We start from the raw sequence: 21,337 nt of genomic DNA on the forward strand, positions 1-21,337 counted from the left end.
TGCCATATGAACGTTCCTCCATCGGATATTCACCCTCTTTGTGGTTATCCGAGCGCTTCAAATGCCCAGATATTGTTAGGCGGTTCCCATGGCTTTGACATTGATATCTTGTTGTTCAAAATAGAGAAGCTCGACTGTCGCGGCTGCTGTCTCGGCTTCGGAGCTCCTGTGTAGGTCCATCCTGTGTTGGCATAGATTAGTGCTATTCAGGGTTAAATAAATGAAAGCTGTGATATACTTGCCTGTGGCAACTCTAAATCATGGCGATGAATCAAGGCTTTAGAATTGCCATCGACGATGGTAGAAGGGAAACAGAAATGGAAACATCGAAAATAACTTGTCGAAGGGGTCGTAGAATATGCGCACATGAGACATGATGAAACGAATATATGATGGAAGTTCAGAGAAGATGCTTTGATGGTTGTGGGTTGTGTTGTCGTTACAAGCACGAAGTGGCGACTGTGCTTTACAAAGAAACAGCTTGTAAACACCGAACCACAGTACGATCGACACAACGAATAGACAGTCAGGGGCGAGGATATAGCGTAGTGATAGGGTAGGTGACTGTGAGACCTGGCAGGGCCAATCTCGCTGTGGCTGCAGGCGCACGGAGATTTGTTTGCTGAAGTGCGTTGGTCGCCGGCTGTAAGGCACCAAAAGCACTGCTGTTTATGCCCATAGTCCAGAGGATGAACTGACCGTTTTAAGGCAGGATGCTGAAGACGCACGATACTGAGAACGATGAACCAATAAGTATTCGCGCGCCAAACATGATATGAAAGAGGCGGGGGAAACGCTGTCACTGGCAGTTTTTTCGCACGCACGCAACCAAAAAGGAAATCAGCGTCGCCGCTTCGACTTCCAGCAATTATACATAATACTTATCTAAGTCTTTTCACCTACGATTATTCCACATCCTCGTAAGAGTATATCGATGGCGAAGAAGAAACGAACCGTCTCCAAGAAGCTTACCATCAAGCTCCCTGCAGGAAAGAAACTAGACCTTCTGGACAAGGTACTCGAATGCCCGTGAGGAAATGATAAGGTTTTCGCTGAAGTGATCTTCGACAGCTATCAGGTGTGCTAGAACGATTATTAGAGTACGACCGATGAGTGGAGGAGGGGCTTCGTGACAGAACCAAACTCGTCAAAGATACGGCGCCAGCAATAACAACTCCACTGAAAAATCCCTAGTACTTGTTCGAAATTGGAACGACCGTTTTTCTGAACGAATCGATGTAGGATGATCATGAGGAGCGAGTATGACCAATTGATGATTTTAGGTATCGATGGAGACAAAGTACGTTAACGAAATGGCAGGCGGCACGTCGTTTTTGTAGAGCAACTTGAACAGTTGCGTGCTCTAGAGCCCAGCTCGTCAGACGTCGCATATGCATGACTGTTTGTCGATGGTTCAGTGGGAGGGTAATGTTTTCATATATTACACGCCTATGGGGAGGGGCCTCATAAACAAGCTGGCACAATTTACCCCCTCAAACTCATTAATCATTCTTTGGCAGATCAAAAGTAGTATCATTCTCAAATTATTCTCGCTCTAATATTTGGTGGCATCTTCTAAACCTACATCACCTTCGATTCATACCACCATAAAGACTAGTACTTTGGTGCAGAAGATTGTTTGCAACTTCACGAGGTTGGGTAGGACATAACTGATGGAATGAAAACTACTGGACTGACTTTCTTTGTTCACTCCAGCCATGTGCATGAGGCCGGTACTTCGTTGGATAATGTGCAGAGTTCTACAATGAAATTCAACAAAACAGCATCACGTGAGGCACCGAGAAGTGCTGCCTGAGGTGCGTCGCGTCATCAGCTGCGTCATAGGTAAGCGCCAACATTGAGGCGGGATCAAAGATCCGATCTCCACGATGCTGATTTAGGCCATACATATATACATGGTGGTATATGTAGCACGAACGCTATCGTCATACGCCACTGACATTCCCCACTCGCTCACTCATCCCTCGAACATGACCTACGTCTCAAATGATCCCAGTTGGTGGCCGACAATCGATTTCAATATTTTTCTCAGCTATTGGACAGGTTTGTCCCATCAGGATGTCTAGATCTAACGTTGACATGCAGTTTCGCAGTTGCCGCGGGCGTCGTGGTGGTATACGATTGGGGTGGGCAGGACAGCGTTCGAAAATCGCTGATATTCTCATGATATTTCCAGTCTTAACACTCGGACAAGAGGTACGTCGGTGTTATCGCCAGAGCAGCCAACTCGCTAAGAATGGTGTCATAGATTGAACTCATCTGGGTGAGTGACAAGAGTCCCGTATCAGAAGAAATCAAGAGCATGCAATGAATTCGCAACAGAGACAACGCTGGTCTCTCATGACCACGCTGTATTTGATTGTTCGTACCTCATGTTGTGCTTTAGCGTGGCGGCCAACTAGTGCTGACTCCAAAATGTTCTAGATACGCTATATTGGAATACCGTATTCTATGTATGTGTCGAGATCAACAACTTTGCACTGTGCTAATAGCTCATCTCTGACAACTAGTGTCAATATTCTGCGTATGTCTCATATGCGCTGTGTGCCATTTTTCTGACCGGCGGGACACAGAATATGTGCCATCGGTATCGCTGACAGATGCAGTAAGTATTCCGCAATTATCTCATTCGTATCCAATCAATACGCTCATATGTAGGGGTGGGTGAAATTACGCCCATTGAATTGGCTCAACATAATGACTCAATAGGTGTAAGTCGGAGTCTTTGATACTAGTGCGAAGGTGTTCACTAATTGCAAGTTTTAGGCAATATAACGTACTACGCACTAAATGGTATAAATGTGGCCATGGCTGCCATGTTGGGCGGTAAGTGACCCAGGTGCAATACCTCTGTGATATGGACCTGACTGACACACGATGCAAGTCGTCATGATTGCTCGGTTGCATGCCATGTATCAGGGATCTAGAGCGATGCTTATGTTCCTAGTTATTATCTTCCTGGCTGTAAACATCGCCTGCGGAGTAATCGCAGCAATAGACCTCAAGGATGCTGCAGTGGGTCAGTTTTACTTATTAACTTGACGAACACAGCTCATTGGACAAACACCAGAGAAGTTCATACTCTCTGGCACATATATGTGCGGTTATGTATCCGAAGGGAACAACCAGCTTCTGTATTCAATGGTTTGGATGCTCAACACTGCTTGGGAGGTCCTCGCACTGTGCCTTTCAGTCTGGGTTGCTGTGAAACACTTCCGTGAGCTGCGACAATTCGGCCCATCGACAGGATCGACCATCGGAGACTGTTTCAGAGTGCTCATACAATCTCACGTTCTTTATTTTGCAAGGTGAGCTTGCAATGTGAACGTGATTATATTTTTCTGCTGAAGCTCCGCACATGTTAGCTTTGCTGGTGTCTCTGGCCTTCAGTTTACTTATCTCTCTCCAGAAATCGCGGTGCGCCGACCTGTTGCCAACATCTGCGTGTAACCACTGCTCATCATTTCTGTAGAATTCCAATTCTATTGGAGCTCAGGTACTCAATGGTACTCTTCAAATTTTATTGGTCGTGCAAATGTTTGTGCTGGGACCACGCCTCATCCTTGGCGTTCGAGAATACCACGCCAAATTCGTGGCATACTTTGACGCGGAAACTAGCATGGATTCGATTGTTTTCCAAGAGCATGTACATGCCATCAACTAGCAGTACTATGTAAGGACATGCTTGCCAAGTGGTCTGCAGGGAGGAGAAATTCGGTGGAGGATCCGTCGTGGTATTTATTTAGCATATAGGGTTTCGAAGTATACTTAAAAGGTCCAGGCAAATCTATTTCTTGTTGTATCACTACTGGGACGAAGCACCCGCGCTTGAACTAAGTGGTAAGGGGAAATTATCCGGAACGTCCGGCAACCAAACTGGTCATTGATAGCCAATGTTAAAATACAACGACGAAAATCCGTGAAAGAGCCCTGACATTTGCGCATTTATGGATTTTCACTGTGAATATATAGACGATGAAGGGACTGCGAGGCGTGAAGCCAGTAACTCATCGGTGCTCAGATGCGATTTCCTCCATCCGATGGGCTACGGAGAATGAAATGAATGAATCGCGTAGACTAGTGGCTCGACTATACGTCTCTCTCGCGAATGAGCATGACAAGGATATGGGGTCTGCTGAGTGATGAGTGGAGAATCAGAAAATGTCAGAAGGCCTCAAGCGTACCTATCAAACTACTGATGAGGCATCGACTGCGATATTCTGTCGGAGCCCTCGCTAAGCACGACTATCAGAGTAAAGCACCGAACGAGTTACAGACATGCATCCACACAGACATACACCCATTGACATGGATCACAGTCCTGGGGCAAGCAAATGATCACTTGAATGAAGTATCTGATAGAATGTGGGAAACGGAGAAATTCGAAGATATTTTGCAGGAACGTCGAAGGGTACCGTGATATCTCGCACGTGAGTTGCAACGACCAGTGAGGGTGGGTGCCGGTGACCGGTGATATAGTTATATATTGCACGCAGAATGTTTCAGAGAACGGCTATTCCTGCAGGTACTATCGATGGAGACGCATCCAGTCCTTTATTTCCAGTATTGAAATACCACGAGAATGGGTATAGATTGTCCAGACAGCTGATTCTATGCGTTTGCGGAGTTCCACTGTGTCAGGACACAGATGATGAGGTGTTCGCGAAGCATAAAGCCGAGATGGCCGATAGGTAACGAGTCTGAAATGCGTTTTAATCCATCTGGGCCATGGAGAAAGAAAATGGAAGAATCGCGTGGATTCATGACTCGATTGTATGTCTCTATCACGAATGAGCATGGAAAGAAGTCGAGACGTGCTGAGAAGGGAATAGAGAATTAGAGAACGGAAGCTTCAATTCAGAAAACTTCAAGTATACCTCTCAAACTAATAATGAGGCATCGGAATTTCATTTGTAGATACATTATCAGAGTCGTGCCATCGTAGCGTTGCAACTTGCACACATGCGACTGCAAATTGTGTGTCAGGTTTGCGTTCTTCTGAGAGCTGTTGAAACCGATCGTGCTAAAGCACCGAACGAGATACGTACATACATATAGCCATCATTGACATCGACCCTTGGGCTAGCAGATGATCGATCAATCAGTCAAAAGACGATCCATTACTTTACGTGATTATCTGCTGGGGTGCATGAGTAGTAGCATGTGTAAGCCCAGACAGCTGACAGACCAGAAATTCGACGAGCTCACGAAATACTTGGGAATCATCTGTCCAAGGAAACATGAAGAAACGTGAGAGTGGTTGTACAAGATCAGATGATTGGTGATGCCATGGCCTTGCTGAAAAATACTTCTTCAAAACCATGGCGTTATCGGTCATCCAAGTCATACCACCATATATAAAGACTACTTTGGTGCAGAGTCCAGACGATCATTGTTTGCAACTTCGCGAGATTGGGCGGGACATAACTGATGGAATGAAGACTACTGGAATGACTTTCTTTGTTCACTCCAGCCATGTGCTTGAGGCCGGTACATGGGAAGGATTCGAAGGAACGATGACAAGTCACGGCGACAGCCCAAGCGGCATCACGTGACTGGCTATAAATTTCAAATTTATCTTTGTTCGACTAGTCTGGGACTCTCGGTTCAGTACTTCAAGCTTCAGTGGTGACAAACATTTGCACCCAACAATATTTACTCGTTAATGTTCACATCCACCAGCAGAATCTTATTTGACCGGTAGATTGGTATTGGTTGGAAATAAAAATATACTTTCATTCAATTGATAGTAATACCTAGGACTTCCATTTTTGCTTGATGTCGCATCACAATCGTGACTTCAAACCAATCAAGGGTCCCATTGACTCCAACTCGGAGGTGGGTATGCCAATTTTGGCGATACAAGCGGTGAACGTTTGAACAGCAGTGTACACTAGCACAAACACTACATCGTTAGAACCCCCAACATCTCTCACCCGCTCAAACCCTTCCCTCGAATATGACCCTGGTCTCAAATGACCCCAGTTCGTGGCCGATAATCAATTCAAATATTTCTTCAAGCTATTTCTTAGGTTTGTCATATCAGTTGATAATGTCTCGATCTAACGTCGACTTGCGGTTTCACAGTCGCAATAGGTGTCGCGGTGGTATACGATTGCGGTGAGCAGGACAGCTTTCTAAAACCTTGATATTCTCATAATATTTTCAGTGCTGACACTTGGACAAGAGGTAGGTCAATGTTATCGCCTGAGCAGCTAACTCGCTAAGAACGGTGTCATAGATTGAACTAATCTGGGTGAGTGACAAAGTCCCATATCAGAAGAAAAACAAGAAAATACAATAAACTTGCGACAGATGCAACGCTGGTCTTTCATGACTGTGCTATACCTGGTTGTTCGTACCTCGTGTTATACTATAGCGTGGTTGGCAAGTTATGCTGACTCCAAAATGTTCTAGATACGCTATGTCGGAATACCATATTCTGTGTATGTTTCTAAAGCCAACAAGTTGGCGCTATACTAATAGCCTATCTCGTCATCAGTGGCAACATTCTGGGTATGTCTCATATGCACCATGTTCGATTCTTCTGACCGGTGGCACACAGCACATATGCCATTGGTCTCGAAGACAGATGTAGTGAGTGTTCCTCAACTTATCTCATTCTCATGCAACGAATAATGGATCCACTCAATTATAGGGGTGAGTGAGATTCCGACCATTCAATTTGGCTCAACATAATGACTTGATAGGTGTGAGTTCGAGCGTTTGATGCTAGTACCGTAGAGGTTCGCTAATTGAGTGTTTTAGGCAATATCACGTACTCCACAATAAATGTGGCCAGTGTGATCGTACCTGCCATGTTGGGCGGTGAGTTACCCAATTGCAATACCTCAGTCATATGGACTCGACTGAAACATGGTGCAAGTCGTCATGATTGCTCGGTTACATGCCATGTATCAGGGATCTAGAATGATGCTTACCTTCCTTGTCATTTTCTTCCTGGCTGTAAATATCGCCTGTGGAGTACTCATGGCAGTAGTACTCAAGTATATTGTAGCAGGTAAGATTTACTCGTTAACTTGAAGACTACAGCTCATTGGACAAACACCAGAGGTCCTGATACTCTCTGGCACATATATGTGCGATTACGAATATAAGGGGAATGCCCAGCTTCTGATTTCAATGCTTTGGATGCTCTACACCGTTTGGGAGGTCCTCGCTTTGTGTCTTTCAGTCCGGATTGCTGTGAAACATTTCCATGACCTGCGACGACTCGGTCTATCGAGATCGATTATCGGGGACTGTTTCAGAGTGCTGATGAAATCTCACGTGCTTTATTTTGCAAGGTGAGATTGTAATGTGAATGTGGTTATCTTCTCTTCTGAAGTTCCACGCATACCAGCTTTGTCTGTGTCTCGTGCATCCAGTTTGTTACTCTCTCTCCAGAGTTGCAGGTGTGCTGACCTGTCGTTGACATCCGCTTGTAACCGCCGCTCACCATCTTTGTAGAATCCATATTTTATTGGAACTCAAATCCTCGGTGGTATTCGTGAATTCGTCTTCGGCGTGCAGTTGTTTGTGCTGGGACCACGCCTCGTCCTTAGTGTTCGAGAATATCACGCCAACCTCATGGCCGAATACGACGCAGAAGCTAGCATAAATCCAATTGTATTCCAGGAGCGTGTACATATATCAACTAGTAGTACTGTGTAGGGAAATGCTTGCCGAGTTGTTTGCAGGGAGGAGATATTCGGTGGAGGATCCGTCGTAGTATTTACATTATAGTGCTTTGAAGCATATTTAAGACGAATTTGATATAGACAAACCCATTTCTTGTGGCACTACCGGAAGTCGGTGACCCGCCTGCCCATTATCCGGAACATCTAGCAACCAATCCAGTCCTTGATGCTCGGACAACTCATTCTCCGCTGCTTGAGCATACAGATGACGAGGAAGTGACCGCGATGCGTAAAGCCCAGATGGCTGATAACTCACTGATGCTCAGATGCGTTTTAGGAAAAGGAATGAATCACGCGGTTTCATGGCTTGACTGTATGCCTCTATCACAAATGAGTATGGCAAGGAGATGGGGTGCGGAGAGAACCAGAGCTTCAAGCCTCAAGCGCACCTGTAAATTATTGATTAGGCATCGACCACAATATTCTGAAATCGCATGCATAAGTACGTTGATCGGAGTCGCGCCATCGTAGCGTTCCGCCTATGCGACTGCAGATTGTACGTCGGGTTTGTATCCTTGCAGTGATATATTAGAGCTACCACAACCGTCATACCGATCGAGATACATACATACATGTATCCATCATCCGGACCGAACGAATGGAAAGTAGAAGTAGCGTGTCTGAGCTCAGACAGTTGATAGTACAAGGGTTCTGCAGTATATTGACTCTCGCCTTCTCTCAGCGGCGCCATACGACAGAGTTGTGCCTGAGAAGTCATTAGAATAGCCAATGTAGTCCCTGAATTGATTCATCGCTGATTGTCCCTCTCCACGCTGTCCACCTTCGAAGGTGCTTGTGAGTCAGGCCCTTACTGTTGAATGTCTGAGGGTCATAGATATAAGCGTAACCGGCCAGACACGTGCCCCCATTTCATCCATCTGGACAGGAGAGAAGTAGTACAGAATCGTAGGTCAAGAGTGGAAGGAAGCACTGTGCAGGCATGGTTCAACAATATCGAGCATGAAAATTTAAAAAAGGCACTTATGGGGTCAGTGTATGCATCTGTCACGAATGAATGCGCGTGGCAAAGAGATGAGAGCTTCAAGTCCGAGGGCATCAAGCCGACCTGAAAAAGTATCAGGAAAGCGCCGACCACGATATTTTCACATGCGTACTTGTATCTGATCGCACTGTCACGTGCCAGAGTAAAGCAAAGGAAGAAGCGACTTAAGCAAGCCATGAAACCACAGATAGTTGATGATGCATCAGATCCGCTAGAATGCTCGGACGTCTTCATTATAATTCGTCTGTGCAGTAGAGAAGTAGTGCGAAATCATGCGTGAAGGGAAAAGGCTGTTGATGTCCAGGAGACCACTAGTTAACTGATTGGGCGCCGATGATCTGATTGAACCAATGCATCGCTGACCACTGTTAGATAGATATGTCTTCAACAACAATCGTCTGGTTTCGAGCACGATTCAACGATACGGAGTATTATGGTGATTAAAAAACTTACGGCTTGAGTATTCGCTTCTATCTTGGATGCGCATGGCAAGGAAATGGGCTGTGCTGAGCGGGGAGTAAAGCGCACTTGACAAAGTATCACTAAGGCGCCAGTCGTCTGAGCACAACAAAATTGTGCAATCATCTATCTGGGCCGGACACGTGGGGCGCAATGCAAAGGTTCCGTGGACCAGGGAAGTAAAAGCAGCGTGTCTGAGCTGATAGCCCCAAGGATTTCATCAATCCATTCGAAATCCATCATACATCTGAATATAACGAAGGAAGTGAGTAGAAGCCCAGATGGTTGACAAGACAGTGGCTCTGGTTCGCAGGACACAACTAAAGTGACATCTGGACTGGACTCAGGCGAATGGTGAAATCATATTTGTGAAAATGAAAGTGTGAGAAGTATAACGGATAGGGTGCGATGCGTAGTAGCATCAAAAATAATGGCAATGATTCGTGCGCGTGATGCATCAGCGAGGAGAACAGTTCTGTTCTCACTCACGGCGTGGCAATAAGCAGAACGGCTGGTGCCTTTCGCAATGCCTGTGCTAGTACGACAACATCCGGCACAAATGGTACCTGCATATTTTCAAACTCCGTGCTTCGCCCCCGACTCAGAGATCGACCAGTTCAAGCACAGCATTGATTAAACTTCCCCGCTCTCAAAACACATACATAACATATAGTCAGATCACAAGTCTATCAATAGAGGGCATTCGCATATGCATAGGTGTTTGGCGTAGTTCCCTACATCCGCAACTACTAGTGGGTGCGAATGACGCTGCAACGCATAGTATGGTATTCCCTGGTGAAGCCATATCATGATGGCACTAGGTGAGATTTCGTGAGGGGTGGTAGTAAAATGCCAGCACCAGTAAGAGAACGTTCTGGAAAACGTAAAAATTAACGATATACGCGTGGCATCACCAGTACATGCATCATGCAGATCTCGGCGGTACAAATAGGCGGCCCGAACGTTGGTATATCTAACACGAACATTGAATCATTATAACTCCCAATATCCCCCGCTCACTCACGCCCACCCCTCGAATATGACCCTGGTCTCAAATGATCCTAGTTGGTGGCCCATGATCAATTTGAATATTTTTAATAGCTATTGGATTGGTTCGTCGTATCAGTTTATGATGTCTCGAATCTTTCGATCTAACATCGACTTGTGGTTTCGCAGTTGCCGCAGGCGTTGTAGTGTTATACGATTGGGGTGAGTAGGACAGTATTCGAAAACCGTTGGTATTCTCATGATATTTTCAGCATTAACACTCGGACAAGAGGTAGGTCGGTGCTATTGTCCGAGCAGCCAACTCACTAAGAACGATTGCATAGATCGAACTAATCTGGGTGAGTGTCAGAGTCTCGCATCAGAAGAAAAAAGAATACGATGAATTCGCGACAGAGACAACGCTGGTCTTGCTTGACTGTGCTGTATCTGATTGTTCGTACCCCATGTTATACTATGGGGTGATTAGCAGTTGTGCTGATCCCGAAATGTTCTAGATACGTTATATTGGACTACCGTATTCTATGTATGTTTTTGAGGCCAACGATTTTTTTTGGCGCTGTGCTAATAGCCCATCTCTCATCATCAGTGTCAGCATTCTGCGTAAGTCTCTTATGCACTGTGCAATTCTTCTGACCGGCGACACGCACTGGCAGCGTATATGCCAATGGTCTCGCTCACAGATGCAGTGAGTATTCTGCAACCATCCCATTCTCATCCAATCAATACATTCATTTTTAGGGGTGAGTGATATTCTAACCATTGAACTTGGTTCAACATAACGACTCGATAGGTGTAAGTCTGAGTGTTTTATCTTAGTACGAGGGTGATCGCTAATTGGGTGTTTCAGGCACTATTACGGGCTACGCACTGAATGGGACAAATGTGATCGTACCTGCTATGTTGGGCGGTGAGTTGCCTAGCTGCAATAATTTCGTGATATTGACTTAACTGAGACAAGTCATCATGATTGCTCGCTTGCATGCCATGTATCAGGGATCTAGAATAATGCTTATCTTCCTTGTTATTATCTTCCTAGCTATGAACATCGGCTGCGGAGTACTCATGGCAATAGCACTCAAATATATTGTAACGGGTAAGCTTTACTTGTTGACTTGAAGAATACAACTCATTGGACGAACACCAGAGGAGCTGATACTCTCTGGCACACATATGTGCAATTATGGGTTTGAGGGGGATGCCCAGCTTCTTATTTCAATGCTTTGGATGCTCAATACTGTTTGGGAGGTCCTCGCACTGTGTCTTTCACTCTGGATTGTTGTGAAACACTTCCTTGAGCTGAGACGATTCGGCCTATCAACAGGATCGATTGTCGGGGACTGTTTCAGAGTGCTGATAAAATCTCACGTACTTTATTTTGTAAGGTGAGCTGATAATGTGAATGTGGTTATCTTGTTCCGCTAAAATTCCTCACGTATTAGCTTTGTTTGTGTCTCTTGCCTCCAGCTTGTTTATGTCTCTCCGGAGATCGTAGTGGTGCGCCCACCTTTCGGTGACATCTATTTGTAACCACTGCTCATCATTTTTGTAGAATTTATATTCTATAGATGCTATAGTTCTCTATTGCACTTGCCAGATATTATTTGGCGTGCAGATGTTTGTTCTGGGACCACGCCTCATCCTTAGTGTTCGAGAATATCACGCCAAACTCGTGGCCGAATCCGACGCCGAAACTAGCATGAATTCAGTTGTCTTCCAGAAGCATGTGCATATAACAACTAGCAGTACTGTGTAGGAAAAAGCTTGTCGAGTGTTCTATAGAAAGGAGAGATTTGATCAAGGATCTGTCATGGTTTTCATTGTTATGGTGTCTCGAAATATATTTGAAAGGTCTAGTCAAACCTCTCTCTTGTTGTCACTACTGGAAGTCGGTGAAGCGCCCACTCACACTTGCACTCAGTGGCGAGCTGAAATCATCTGGAATGACTAGCCACCAAACCAGTTCTTGATGCCCAGACAGCTGATTCCACGTGGTGTCGGAGCTCCGCTGTCTGAGCACTCAGACGAGATGGCTATAACTCATTTGCGCTTAGATACGTTTTCATCCATCTGGGCCACGGAGAAGGAACAGAAGTAAATCGCGCGGACTCGTGATTCGACTGTACTAGTATGCTTCTATCATGAATGAGCAACGAGCACGGTAAAGAGATGAAGGTGTGCTGAGCGGTCAGTAGAGGATTAGAGAATCGGAGCTGAATTTTAGTGACATGGACCGCGATATCCTGGAATGGGATCCACTGTACATATGTTGATCGCAGTAGCACTGTCGTAGTGTTCCACCCATGCGACTGCAGATTGTCCATCGAGTTTGTCTGTTTGAGCCCATCCTGCTCAGCACGATCGTCAGAGTAAAGTACCGATCGAGATATATACGTGCATATACTCACCATCTGGACCGAAAGTAAGGAGACTAGAAAGTAGAAGTAGCGTGTGTGAGCCCGGATAGCTAATAGCCTAAGAGTTCCGCAGCATGATCAGACTCTCGCGTTCAAGGTTGTTTTTCTCGACCAAGGTATCGGGACCCTCTTGTTTGTCTGGCGGCTCCGCAAGTAAATAGAAGCGGTAAGAAACAATGAAATCTAGTCCATTGGTATGAAAGGAGCCGTAAGCTTTCAAGCGGAGGTAGAACTCAAGTGTCTGGAAGTGTTTTATCCTGCCACTTTGAACAGCTACAACTAGCCTACAAGCTTGGACAATGAGTGGGACTGAGCAGCAGGAAATTGACGGTCCAGGGAGCTTAGCTAAGCGAGCAGTGCCACCGGTGTGGTCCGCGAGGTGGACGCGTCGCCCACAAACTAAGCACATTCTAGATATGTTATTTCTCTTTCTTCTTGCTATGTACTATATAGCACCTTCGCCACTCAGCCACAGATCCTCCATAGACTCATATGTACCTGCTTCGTGTCTTTTCCCACCTCAGCGTTGTTCTATTAACTTCCGCTGAGTCTTCTCTAGACTTCGTACAGCTGTTCCAAGGTTCATGTCACACACACTCGAGCTCAATTGTTGGATCCTTGGGGATGGCCCAAAGCATGTCTTTCCTATCGACATCGAGAGCACAAAGACCGTGGGCCATTTGAGAGTCGCTATCAAGGACCAGAAGAAGAATCGGTTTGATTTTGTTGATGCTGACGATCTCGAGATATGGTAGGTGAGAGATTGATTCCCGTGATCTGGTGCTGAAAATCTGATGCTTTGTAAGGTTAAAATCGACAGAAAAGACTCGCACTTGCTCGACACGATCGGGATCGAGAGCGGTATCAAGGGTGGCGTGGAGTTGGAGGACGCGTTAACCGAGATGTCAGAAGCGTTCCCAGATGGAGTGGAGCGCAGGTATATTCATATCGTCGTGCGACTTCCTACAGTCACTCGAGGTGAGGTTGTGGAAGACCCAACTGACATCCTAGCCCGGCTCAACACAGGTGAGGTTACACCAACTAGTTTTCGAGGTTGAGCCACTCAAATATATTCCACTCAAAGAGTTTCAAAACACCCTCAAATTAGGATCCGACTGTCCCCTTCCTTCAGAAGCTGCTGAATCCAATCAATATTGCGCAATCCAGGGTGGGCCTCGCAAAATATACGATGGACGCTACGCTCAAAGCAAACCGGCTGACACAACTGCTCCACCAATCCAGTTATTCAACCCGGCATTTGCGTTCTTCTCAAGTAAAGCGTTCGACCCTACATACGAAGTGCCCAATGACATACTCCGTGCCACTCCGACTCTCATGGCTGAATTTGCAACCATTTATTCCAAAGAAGATGACCGCAGGTCAAATCTTGTTTCTCTACTGGATAACGTGCTCGGACACGGTTTTGTGAAAGAGCAGATTCGTGATGGCAAATGCGTCCCAGATGGTGTAGCCCTTGCATTTTACGACAAGATCCCGATATGCCTGATTGTAGATGAAGAGAAGGACGATTTTGGAGATGGAGGTTCTGACCCTTCTGTTCAGGCGTCTTTCTCCTTTTTGCGCATCTCATGTCAGAAGGTACACTGATTTGACATTTAAATATTTGTTATTCTTGTCACTGATGCTTGTTTATAGGAAGCGGAGCTCCCCTTCATGTGCAATTGTCCTGCATTCTTGACTGCGCGTGCTGGACCTCGGCTAGTGGTTCTTGGCGCAATCCTCAGGGAGAAGTGTATCGTCCAACGGCTTACGGACTTCATCTGGATCCCAACACGCTCCTCACTGGATGATGGTCACTGCCTTCGAATTGGGCGTGTCATGCATGCACTCAAAGAATCAATTACTCTACTCAAAGACTGGTATGATAACAAGGTCTTCAAGCGCGATGAGCCGCGTTATGACATCACATCCTGTTGCACACTCTCGTTTTTTCCCAACCCCAGATACCTACAAACGGGACGGCAAGGTTGTGAAATTTACATATCAGCAGCCTCTTGAAGCCCATCCTGCCTGTGTAACATACCTAGCGAAGACCGTCGAGACCGACTCGATCCATGTTGTCGTGAAGTTTGTCACAAGGTACGGTGCGGACGCCCACATGGCGATGGCGGAAGCAGGGTTCGCGCCGAAGCTTTTGTACTACGGACCAATCGATACCATGCCGCACATGCCATCGTACGGCAAGCTGCGGATGGTAGTTATGGAGTATGTGGATGGAACGACGGCCTCTAATGCACGGGTACTGCCTCGCAGTTTCAAACAGGACCTCACTAAAGCAATCGAGTACTGTCACGAGCGTGGTTTCGTGTTTGGTGATCTTCGGAAACCAAATATCATGATTACGAAGGAAAACAAGGTGCAACTTATCGATTTTGACTGGGCTGGATGCGAAGGCCGGGTTACATACCCTGTGTCCATCGGCTCTATCGATATTGAGTGGCCGGCAGGAGTGGGAGGATTAAACCTTATATTGCAGCAGCACGATCACGATATGCTAGTGCGACACTTTAAGTAGACCTCTCAATTTGTTTTTAACTTTATCAATCATTACAATCCGGTCGTGTATACATAATATCGTATGGTGATGTAACTTACACACAAGAGGCTTAAAGCTTAAAGGTCCATCATGAAAAAAAACTTGACTGAACTGGAATGACCTCAAACCATTATCATATAGGGAAGCGATGACTTTGCACTCGTCTTGCTCTCCTTTGACACACAGAATCGGGGAACCTCAACCCAAATATTCCCTACCATGATGGTCACGAAGACAATGAACACAGCAATAATCAACCCGAGTGTGGCAAGCTCGAATGGAAGTCGGGACCCACGTACGAGTAAGCCTTGGGGCTGGCGGCTAGCCCGACTCAGATATTCGCTTTCAAGTCGTTTCTGTTGTCGGGCCGGTATTCTTGCCGATAGGGCAAAATAGTTAGCACTAAATGTAGCGCCACCGTACGGTAGATGATGATCGATGAATCGATGACCTCAGGCTGTTACCACTCCCGGATCCGCCACCGTTCGGCTGCCAAGCTGTGGCGACAACAAGGTACCAGCAGTGTAATGTAAGAAAAAACTTGTCAGCTCTGATAAATCAGTAAGTAGTACCTCTGGAAAATACTCGACTGGGCCTTCAAGGCTTCAAGCTCACCTGAGTTTTTGCTCGTACCTTACTGGAGGAGGCGAATAATTTCGCAGTGGTGACAAATCTCATCACGAAGCCTGTCAAAATTTGTCCCTAATCTATCCCTGAAGTAGGTTGCAATCAACTTACTCGCTTCTGACATTTTCGCGTCCACGCTCTAATTAGGGGTTCACAACCAAAAACGACATCCACGTGTTTTGCTCACGTGGAATTTAGGTGACAGCGACTGTTGACTTATCCAACAACTACAGCTCACCCGAGATCTGGATCGTGGCAAGTCAGACGTGGCTACCATGCCACAAGATTCTTATCACAGCATATACTTCCTTGACTCAATGGCCACATCTCGGCACAGCCGTGGTTAGCTGTATTGGTGACACATAGGTAACACATAGAGGCTATACGTGTGTCATTGGGACCCTGGCGAGGCCAATAGGCCCATCACGTCCAACAGATAATATCGCAAACCTAGTGGAAAAGCATTTTTCTGACGCAACTCCGATGATAGTAACGAAATGCGGGGGAGTGCTATCTGTCAGGTCAAGATTGCCGCCGTCAGAAATTTTGCCGATATCAGAGGACTGGTGAGAAAGTTATCTTGTTTTATGTACCATTTCATGACAATATGTGCAGAGCGTGTCCTTTCTTTTCATATCTAAAGGCAAGCATCAAGTCATTACGACGTACAGGCCCTGCAATCAACGTAACGCACCCTAAACGACTCATCATTATCTGATGGCCGCAGCAGAAGTACCTTGGAGTGACTAGAATCACCATGATCACATGCTCGTAAACTCAAAGCGAGGATCCCATTTAAGTTCAAGTTGTTTACATCACGATACCAATCCTTCAAGTTTGCCGCTCTATATATCTGGGCCATATTCGTTTCACTCTTTGTGAACAATCTATACCCTCGTATGATGCCCGCGACCTTGAAGAAGGAGCTCCAAGACATCATTCAGTATCGCAATGCATACTTTCTTGCATTCTCGGCGGGGGTGGTGGGATTCACCTGCTTTGGTTGGGACGTAAGTTTACTGGGCGGTATGCTCGCGTTACCATCATTCCAAAGTTATTTCGGTCTGCTCTCGGATTCACCCTCTGCACGCGCCAGCTTGAGCGGAAATATCGTCTCGGTCCTGCAAGCAGGAGGCTTGTGAGTGTATATTCAAGTATGGAAAATTATTCGGCTAAAGTCACGTCACCAGCTTTGGGGCATTGTCTTCGACCTACTTTTCAGGTCGATTTGGGCGGAAGTCTAGCCTGTTAGCTTCTGCAGTCATATTCCTCATTGGAATCACTATTCAGTCGACAACTGGAATCGGAATGTCCGCACGAGTTGGACTGAAAGTCTTGTACTTCTCTCGTTTCTTCGCTGGCGTTGGAATTGGTTTGTTATCAGCTTTAGTGCCAACGTACGTATCCGAATGTTCTCCAAGAGCTATACGCGGTCGATGCCTTGGCAGCATCCCACTCGGAATAGCACTTGGAAATATGCTGGCTTGTGGGTGTCCATCGCAGATCTGTGGGATTTAATCTGACAGGCGATGCATAGTTTGGGTCAATTACGGCGCTTCTCTCAATATCTCACCAGGACAAATGCAGTGGCGGTTGCCCATTATTGTCCAGATTGTACCTGGAGTACTCTTTTTATTTTTGATGTTTTTCCAGCCCGAGTCTCCCCGATGGCTCGCTGAGCGCGGCCGCTACGAAGAAGCAGCTGCAGTCCTCGCATATATCGCGAGAAGAGATCAGGATGATGATGCCATTGTGCTGACTCTCCACGAGATTCGTGCCGATCTCGTTGGGAGGCAAAACCTTTCGCTGATCACCCAAGTTCGTAAGATGGGAGAATCGAAAGTCATATTTCTGCGCTGCATCATTCCTTCCATCGCTATCATATTTCAGCAGTGGTCCGGCGCAATCGCTATCACTTACTACACTCCCCAAATATTCGCCAGCCTTGGTTTATCCAGTACTTCCTCGACACTACTTGATACCGGCATCTATGGTGTCGTGAAATTCGTCGTCACATGCTTCACCTTGACCCACATCATCGACAGCTGGGGTCGGAAGAGGACCATGATCTATGGTGGCCTAGTGCAGGGGCTGGCGATGCTATGGATCGGCGGGTATACTGGTGCTCACCCTAACGAGGGCATTGGGCCAGCAACATACATATCCATTGTTGCTGTATATATCTATGCCGTAGCCTTTAGCGTAGGCTGGGGATTCACCCCCCACGTCTTCAACGCTGAAGTTGCCCCAGGACATCTCCGTCAACTTGTCTTGTCCCTTGCATGCGGAACCGACCGGATTATGACATATGCTCTTGCCCAGGTCACGCCCACCATGCTTGAGCGCATATCCTATGGAACATATCTTGTTTTCGGCATCACTTGTTTAATAATGGCGATGTGGGTCTATTTCTTCCTACCGGAGACGACTGGATACGCGCTGGAAGATATCAAATATCTTTTCGAGAAGGATCTCATTATTCGCTCGCTGGAAGATGCGCCTGGGGGTCGGATTTTCATTGGGACGCGCCGCGCCGCCACTGTGCATGAGCTGAAAGCTATCGATGCACTGTCCACAGATAGTTGTGAGGTTTTGAAGGACCTCAAATCACAATCGGTCGGAGAGTTAGTGCAGGGAGGTTCGCAGAAGTGGGACGGGGATATCATTATATGAACGTTCCAGTGCATGTTACGATGGTTTGCAACGATGACCCCTTGTGTAATATGTATGTACATGTTTTTCTTGTTACGTCGTGTTTCGCATAATGACCGTAGATCACATCACGACAATTATGTGCCTTGTAGTACTACTTGTGTAGCGCAGCTCAAGAATTTGTTCTCCCAGCCTTTCGGAATAATACTTCCGAGCTTTTCAAGAGTAACTTGCATCTTTACATACTACAAACACGTCTTCTTTTCTATCATAGTCGTTTGAGGCACCTAAAGTGATCTCATCTCCTATCATTGATTTTCCTTCTTAGCAGCTTCATTAGGATCACCGCACCTCAACAGACTGGGGAGTCCGCAAGGCAATAACCCTCCAGACTTGTCAGTCCTGGAAGGTTGCATCAACTTCAGTACTACAGACCTGCGGTCTCTGATGAGTGGCTTGTCCGGTTTGCGGAGTGACACTACTCACAAGCACTGCCTATCGCAGCGCCAAAAATTACAAGGAGACTGCAAGAGGTGCTCTTCCATTTCTCTATCGTGCCGGAACCTCTCCTACTCTTCACATGCCTCGATCTCATCCCCCGTTCGTTTGTTCTTTCCCGGTGCTTTCTCCCTTAGCTCCAACTGGCGTTTCATACTTCAAAGCTTCACAGGTCACATCATGTTCATGCGCATCGTTTTGATGGTGCTCTCGTACTCACCCCTTCGTCACGAATATCATGATTACATGCCGTACTGTACAATATTATACACAATTGCAATGAACTATACATTTCATCTCACTATATTGTCTCAGATTTTTACCTCGCTTTGAATGTACTGGGTGCAACAGGAACTTGAGTATCGAATGTCAAGATGTCCGAGACGGAAAGACGTTACCAGTGACGACTGCGACGACGCCGGTGGAGATAACATGTGGTGTCGAAGGAGTCATCATGCGATAAAGACTCAAAAAAGGAAAAGAAGAGAGACACAAGTACCAGAGGCTCAGGCTAATCGATATCTTCCGGCCGACTGGTAGCACACGTAGGTGTCCTATCGCCAACACACCAGTAGTGGTGCAGTTAATTCGGTCTCGTTCTCACCGGACGACACTTGCACTGTCAGTGGTTCTTCATCCGCATGCTCTGGATTATTTATCCGCCAACCTTCGATTCTGCCTATACTCTCACCCTCAAGTCAAGTCCGCTAGAAAGCGCAACCATTCTGATACGAGTGCCAAGCCTTACCGTCTTCCAAAAACATTTTTCCTTCTAGGATATAAGGGCAAGGCCACTAGCAGAATCAGAGCCACTGTTCATCCCATATAACCTAGCACGAGTCATGCATTTCTCATTCCTCCGAGTCGTCACAGTCGTCGCAGCTTTGACAAAATCTACGTCTGTCACCGCCGCAAAGTGTGCGATTATAGGCCAGGCTTGTGGCACGACCAGCCCGACAGGCCTCATATGCTGCGATGACCTTTTCTGTGGGCCTACTGTGAGTATGAGTCGTTCGCTTTGCATCCAAAATTCAACCCCACGACTCACCTTTGCGCCTTGTACCAATAGGAGTTCGGAAGTTCTTCCACATACTGCGGGGAACCTTGAAAATCCAGATGTTTGGCAAACTGAGCATGTCACAATAGTGAGTCTTATCTCTTTCGCGTTGGCACAGTGCTTTATCACACGATATACAGTTCGTTGCGGAGTTGATGGATGTGCTCACTTTTATACAAATTTTCCTGAAGCCTCGACCAGACTCCTGAATAAATTACTGTAGCGTTGATAGAAGACCTCGGGCTTAGGCCTCATGTCATTCGACTTGTGTACGTTTTACATCAGTAAAAGTAGAAGAAATTGGTGTCTTCAGCCGACATTGAAGTAGGTGTACGTGACATTGAAGATGAAGGGGCTGGTGTCGAGGCATTGGAACAAGAACTAAGCCTCAGCGTCGTGGTGAAACAAGAAAGGGGATCACGTGCACTCGGACAGTCTACGACTGGACATTGTATTCTATGTGGCGGCACAGCCTCTCGTGTTTTTCTCACCCTTCTTGCTTCGTACTACAACGTACAAGTCCTCCACTGCTCGACAACGCTCTCGTTTCGTCGTAAACTTTCACTCGAAGTTTCTACAGCATTCTAATCAATATGCCGAGAATTCGGGATGATCCTAATTTCAACATGTGTCTGGATTACACTTCAGTCAACTTTGCGAACACGACTCAGACATGCGGTCTCCGATGAGCACTCTGGCTTGTCCGGTTTGCGGAGTGACACTACTCGCAAGCACTGCCTATCGCAGCGCCAAAAATTACGAGACTGCAAGAGGTGCTCTTCCATTTCAGCGATCGATCTGAGTGTACTGAATGACAGAAGCATGAAAGCTCGGTCGGAGGGTACAGGAACGCTGCTGGCACTCTTAAGGTTCTTTCATGATGCGCCACCAGATCTTCAGATATCCACATGTTACACTACACGCATGTCACGATGTTCAATGTTGTCAATGTCAAACTTATTGATATGCTCGGAATGATCCCCATGATGCAGTCTGTATTTAGTGCAGATCGACGGATGATTCCGACTCCGCGGAGGCAAGCGCGATGTGACAATGTCCGCGATCTTGGGACCAACTGGAAATTCATGTACTCCCACTGCCGATCTGCCTCAATAAGACTGCAACCACACCATGAAGAGACGATAGAAAAGGAAAGGAGCTTTGAAACTTCGTCTGGCAAGGTTATGCATGTCACATGGAGATTTACTCAAGACCACATGCATACTTGACGTGGTCAGCCGTTTAAAACCCTTGAATCACTTCTGGAGGTGATGACATGGCCATTCAGGGTTGACGAACACTACAGCTCCTGTAATCGCGCGTGCACCAGTGATTGCCCAT

The 21,337-nt window shown here is 46.4% G+C and overlaps 6 protein-coding genes across 6 annotated transcripts; 5 read left to right on the plus strand and 1 right to left on the minus strand.

The window, feature by feature from the left end:
* Positions 1–1,991: 1,991 nt before the first annotated feature.
* Positions 1,992–3,803, plus strand: F5147DRAFT_838486 (uncharacterized protein; the record flags this gene model as incomplete). The annotated part of the gene is made up of 14 exons (XM_041444159.1): positions 1,992–2,064; positions 2,115–2,147; positions 2,198–2,217; positions 2,270–2,284; positions 2,344–2,386; positions 2,446–2,474; positions 2,532–2,545; positions 2,595–2,626; positions 2,680–2,736; positions 2,788–2,847; positions 2,906–3,040; positions 3,092–3,329; positions 3,387–3,438; positions 3,494–3,803. 14 exons carry the CDS (start codon positions 1,992–1,994, stop codon positions 3,683–3,685), a joined length of 993 nt encoding a protein of 330 aa, XP_041290681.1. The 3' UTR covers positions 3,686–3,803.
* Positions 3,804–7,011: 3,208 nt separating this feature from the next.
* Positions 7,012–8,134, plus strand: F5147DRAFT_838487 (uncharacterized protein; the record flags this gene model as incomplete). The annotated part of the gene is made up of 6 exons (XM_041444160.1): positions 7,012–7,042; positions 7,094–7,328; positions 7,385–7,436; positions 7,492–7,665; positions 7,803–7,937; positions 7,999–8,134. The coding sequence occupies 6 exons, from the start codon at positions 7,012–7,014 to the stop codon at positions 8,008–8,010; spliced, it is 639 nt and encodes a 212-aa protein (XP_041290682.1). The 3' UTR covers positions 8,011–8,134.
* A 237-nt stretch (positions 8,135–8,371) lies between these two features.
* Positions 8,372–9,122, minus strand: F5147DRAFT_276430 (uncharacterized protein). The gene has a single exon (XM_041428993.1). The coding sequence runs from the start codon at positions 8,956–8,958 to the stop codon at positions 8,551–8,553; it is 408 nt and encodes a 135-aa protein (XP_041290683.1). The 5' UTR covers positions 8,959–9,122; the 3' UTR covers positions 8,372–8,550.
* A 3,896-nt stretch (positions 9,123–13,018) lies between these two features.
* On the plus strand, positions 13,019–15,141 carry F5147DRAFT_638712 (uncharacterized protein; the record flags this gene model as incomplete). Its single annotated transcript, XM_041432984.1, has 5 exons — positions 13,019–13,360; positions 13,412–13,631; positions 13,690–14,204; positions 14,262–14,538; positions 14,570–15,141. Exons 2-5 carry the CDS (start codon positions 13,508–13,510, stop codon positions 15,139–15,141), a joined length of 1,488 nt encoding a protein of 495 aa, XP_041290684.1. The 5' UTR covers positions 13,019–13,360; positions 13,412–13,507.
* Positions 15,142–16,768: 1,627 nt separating this feature from the next.
* On the plus strand, positions 16,769–18,635 carry F5147DRAFT_615490 (sugar transporter). The gene is made up of 3 exons (XM_041432524.1): positions 16,769–16,927; positions 16,980–17,275; positions 17,327–18,635. Exons 1-3 carry the CDS (start codon positions 16,818–16,820, stop codon positions 18,460–18,462), a joined length of 1,542 nt encoding a protein of 513 aa, XP_041290685.1. The 5' UTR covers positions 16,769–16,817; the 3' UTR covers positions 18,463–18,635.
* A 1,089-nt stretch (positions 18,636–19,724) lies between these two features.
* Positions 19,725–20,141, plus strand: F5147DRAFT_705596 (uncharacterized protein; the record flags this gene model as incomplete). Its single annotated transcript, XM_041437946.1, has 2 exons — positions 19,725–19,932; positions 19,988–20,141. Coding segments are annotated over exons 1-2 (235 nt in total), but the record flags the coding sequence as incomplete, so codon positions are not given.
* Positions 20,142–21,337: the final 1,196 nt, after the last annotated feature.

The sequence above is a fragment of the Suillus discolor genome (assembly GCF_016758755.1).
Source record: "Suillus discolor strain FC423 chromosome Unknown F5147scaffold_43, whole genome shotgun sequence".
Classification (NCBI taxonomy): domain Eukaryota; kingdom Fungi; phylum Basidiomycota; class Agaricomycetes; order Boletales; family Suillaceae; genus Suillus; species Suillus discolor.